Source organism: Lactuca sativa, chromosome 4 (genome assembly GCF_002870075.4).
Source record: "Lactuca sativa cultivar Salinas chromosome 4, Lsat_Salinas_v11, whole genome shotgun sequence".
Classification (NCBI taxonomy): domain Eukaryota; kingdom Viridiplantae; phylum Streptophyta; class Magnoliopsida; order Asterales; family Asteraceae; genus Lactuca; species Lactuca sativa.
In genome coordinates, this window is record NC_056626.2 from 294,976,442 (window position 1) to 294,980,879 (window position 4,438).

Below are 4,438 nucleotides of genomic sequence, written 5' to 3' on the forward strand. Positions count from 1 at the left end.
TGGGTTGTTGGAACGTTTGAACTTAGGGTATATAACGAGGCATGGAAGAGAAGTAGGGAGAGGAACTCATCTTCGATTTTAGAAAAAGAGTTGCTATAACTTCCCTTTACCTGAATCCTCTGTTAGACCGCCGAAGAGCATAGAAAATCACCCAAAAAGATACCATCGGTACCACCATAAAATCACACAGAAAACATTCATGAATCATCGATTAGGGTTGAAGATCTGTTGAGAATGTTGTCGATAACAGATCTGGTGGTGGTTGCGGAGGAGTCAAGGTCGACCATGAAGGCGGCCTTGGTGGTGGTAGTTGAGCGTTCATATGCGAAGATGTAGGGGGAATGGGTGGGGATGAGATAGAGTAGGTGAGACCCATTTAATTAATTAAGAATATACATATAAATAACTTATAAAATAAATAAACTACAAAAGAAAAGAAAAAGGACAGTATAGTCTTTTTATATGTGACAGGGATAAAAGACATAACAAAACCGTAACCCAGGACAGTCCAAATACAAAAAAATAAAAATAAATAAATAAATAAATTAAAAAAAAAAAAAAGAAACACATAATTTTAAAAAAAGGGAAAGAAAAAAAACACTTATTATGTGCGACGCCCAATGCCTAATTGTGTGCAGCACGCGAGCATTGTATAAAATTACGAGAACAACAAAAACCCTCTCTAAAACCCTGTGGTTCTCGAATGACCTAATTATTTAGAACAATAACAAAATCCAGCAACTCCTTGATCATGAATCCTCATCATAATTCCAACCAAAATCCAGCAACTCCTTCCGCAGCTCAACAGGTACTCTGTTGCCCTTTCTACTTCTCTTCTTTTCTGATCATATTCTGAACTAATTTCTTACTCCATCGGCTCTCAAAACATAGCTGCGAGTTACTTCTGAAACGAGAAACTGATACGAGTAGAAGTAGGAGGTTTAAGCCAAATTTGTTCTGGTTTAGAATATCCCGAATTTTATGTGTTTGGAATGTGCTTTAACAAATTTCTTTTTTAAATTTTGGAGTAAGAGTATCACTTTCTGGTGAGCTAAGTAAATGTATTATATGATGAACAGGTTAACTCTGTCACTAATCAACAAACCTGCAATGGAAATGTTGGAGGATTATTGCCCAATAACAGACCAATCGCACCTCCATCTTGTTTCATGAATTTCCCTAATCAGCCTTTTCCCCTGCAAAATACAATGGCTCAATTCCCTACTGGTTTTCCTGGATTCAATCCACAGCAGAATTTTAATCCCTTTCCTGTAAACCAGTTTAATCCTTCTCAGTTCTTTCCTAACAATTCCATGAATCGTCCTGTATACAACCCAAATGTTGCTTTACCTAATGAGCAAGTCATTATGCAGAATACGATCCAAAATATCTATCAGCTTCTTCAATTACAATCACAATCACAATCACAGAACCCCAATTATCCCCAATGTCCTCCTGGTAATTTCCCCATGTTCCAGAACCAGATTCCAAATGTTATGAGTCATCAAAACCCTGGATTTCTTCCAAATCAGCAGTTTAGCATGCCTAATTTCAATGGCCCCTTGCAACACGCTAATCAAGTACAACACTTACAAGGGAACCCGTTTCTACCTCATGCTCCTAATTCAGTTCAACCACAGCAATCACCAAATCTCCTTTTACAGGTATCAGTTTTGTTGTTATGCTCTTAACACTTGTAGCTACCTTCCATGATATAAAAACATGTTGAATAAAATATCAAAACTACAAAACCACAATGATGTCTAATTTGTTTCTGCTAAAATAAAATTCCCATGTTCCAGAACCAGATTCCTCAAGGTGTGGTTCCTCAAAATCACAACTTTCTTCCAAATCAGATGAATCCAAGTGGGCCCATGCAAATTGCTAATCAAGGACAAAAAGGTCAACAAGGGACCTCAATTTTACCCCAGAAACCTTCTCCTACAGTCACAAATTTTCAGGTATCAGTTTTTCTTGTCTGTAACTTGTGTTTGGTGTATAAAACTCTACACAAATTATTGATGCTGAAAGTTGATTGCATGTTGTGGCTTATAATTTGATTCACATGTTGATCACAAAAAATAATTCTTTTTACTTGTTGAAGTTATATATCTTGCCATATATTCTTTTTGGTGGAAGAGCAATATAGTGGCTTTAAAGAATGCTATTAACAGGAGAAACATGGAAACAACATTAATGGTGGATGGACTTCTCCACACAAGAACTTCACAGGAAATAAAAAGAATGACACCTCACAATCACATAAAGGGTATGTTACTTTAATACATTATAAGATTCATAAATCTCTTTGTTATTACTTGAATTTATAAGTTCATTCATATAGAAATTGAATGTTTGTAGATTCAAGTCTCAGTTTCATCATGGAAAACATCCCTACAATGGCAATATGAATCAAGGTGAACACCTCGTTATTTAATTTCTTTGTTACATAGAATTACTTCAATTTTCAAAGAAGTTATATTATATTACATGCATTTGTATCATGTATATTATTTATTTGTAATTGTTATGCTTCACTAATTATTATATGTTTTGATTGTTGAACAGCAGAGGGTAAGAACAATGCTGCAGTAAATTCTAGGCCTAAAAATTTCATTTCCACCAAGTTTGAAAAAAAGTAATTTCTGTACATTTATATTCTTTTTTAAGCATCCATTTGTGTAACTACTTATTAATATAATAGCTGACTAGGGGTAAAATTGTCATTTCATAAATTGAAGGGTACCCTCTCTGAAGTATACAGAGCAAGAAATTAAGCAGTGGCGTGAGGCTCGTAAGAAGCATTATCCCACAAATGTCAACAAATCCAAGGAAGAAGAGGCATCTGTATTACGTCGTCAGGTACATTAAATAGCAATGTACTTTCATTTTCTATAAATTGAAGTAAATGCCTAAATGTCAATTTTGGTCCCTGTACTTTTTAATTTGCATGATTTACAGTTTTCTTCCCTATAGTTTTTTACAGAAATGGTCCCTGTGTAAAAACAAATTATATAATTGTCCTTAAGCATGGAAAAATTATAGAAATGTGAAAAAAAATTATGTAATGGTCCTTAAGTATGAGAAAGTTACAGAAATGGTCCCTGTGTGAGGTAAAATTACAGAAATGATCCCTGTCTAATTGTAAAACTACAGAAATGGTCCCTGTGTAAGACAAAGTTATAAAAAATGGTCCCTATGTTGGATAGATTTTCCATTCTACTTTTAACTTTAATAAAATCAATGAAAGTACGTTGCTATATCTTTTTGCATAATATAAAATACAAGAAACTAATTTATTTATTTATTATATTTTGGAAGCAATTGAAGGAAATATTGACAAAACAGGCGGAACTAGGCTGTGAAGTAGCCGATATTCCATCGCATTATTTATCGGGTCCTGAAAAACACATCCAAAAACACGAAAAGGAACGATTCAAAAAAGGAAAATTCCAAAAGAAAAGAGGAAATAAATTTCAAAATGATCGAATCACCAAGAAAACAAGATCAGAAAACCCTAATAAGCCAAACGAGAACAAGCGGGACCCATCACTTTTACAAAAACTTTTGACAAAAGACATCAAGAGAGACCAAAACCATCTTTTACAAGTTTTCCGCTTCATGGTGGTCAACTCTTTCTTCTCCGGTCAACCGGAAAAGCCTTTGAGATTTCCGGATGTAATTGTGAGAGAAACGGGTCCCGGTGTCGCCGGAGAAGTCGCCGGAGAACCGGATAGTTTGGTTGTTGAAGGTGGCGAGAAGGTGGTTGAGAAAGTTGATGTTGATTCTGATGAAGAAGAGGGAGAAATCACTGATTGAAATTTTAATATTTTGTGGAAATTAGTATGTGTATGTTCTTATATATATATATATATATATATATATATATATATATATATATATATATATATATATATATATATATATATATATATATATATATATATATATATATATATATATATATATATATATATATATATATATATATATATATGTTTAAGTTTTTTTAGGTTTAAATGCAACAATGCTGTTGGGGTAGTGTTCGATTTTGTGGCAGCATGTTGATGTTATGAATGGATTTGTGATTGTAAGGTTAAGGTTAAGGTAGGTGTTTGATGTTTTAATAGCATCTATGTTTATATATTTCTTGTTGTTTCTAACTATATGTGGGTCTTAATTTCTTCTTGACTTAGTGTATAAATATGGGTTAGTATTTTTTTTTTTAATTATTATTTAGAATTGACGTCTATAACAGTCACAATCATTAATATAGACATTGAATTTTCTCAAACGAAGTGAAAATCAACCTACACAAGCTTTGTATGAGCATGGAAAACAAGTATAACATTGAGGTAAGTTGATTGTCATACAATGATAGAATACATGTGCGCAAGATGAATTCAACTAAAAATCTTCCGACTCTCTAGCTGGCAGT

The 4,438-nt window shown here is 33.4% G+C and overlaps 1 protein-coding gene across 3 annotated transcripts; it reads left to right on the forward strand.

Moving 5' to 3' along the window:
- The first annotated feature begins 620 nt into the window (after positions 1-620).
- LOC111896534 (uncharacterized) lies at positions 621-4,216 on the forward strand. 3 transcript variants are annotated; one of them, XM_023892520.3, is made up of 8 exons: positions 621-808; positions 1,080-1,664; positions 1,803-1,961; positions 2,175-2,269; positions 2,362-2,417; positions 2,569-2,638; positions 2,742-2,862; positions 3,331-4,216. In XM_023892520.3, exons 1-8 carry the CDS (start codon positions 752-754, stop codon positions 3,817-3,819), a joined length of 1,632 nt encoding a protein of 543 aa, XP_023748288.1. In that variant the 5' UTR covers positions 621-751; the 3' UTR covers positions 3,820-4,216. The 3 variants fall into 3 exon arrangements, with proteins under 3 accessions (XP_023748288.1, XP_023748277.1, XP_023748282.1); XM_023892509.3 differs by having other exon boundaries at positions 622-808; positions 3,322-4,216; XM_023892514.3 differs by having other exon boundaries at positions 622-808; positions 2,572-2,638; positions 3,322-4,216.
- The last annotated feature ends 222 nt before the right edge of the window (positions 4,217-4,438 follow it).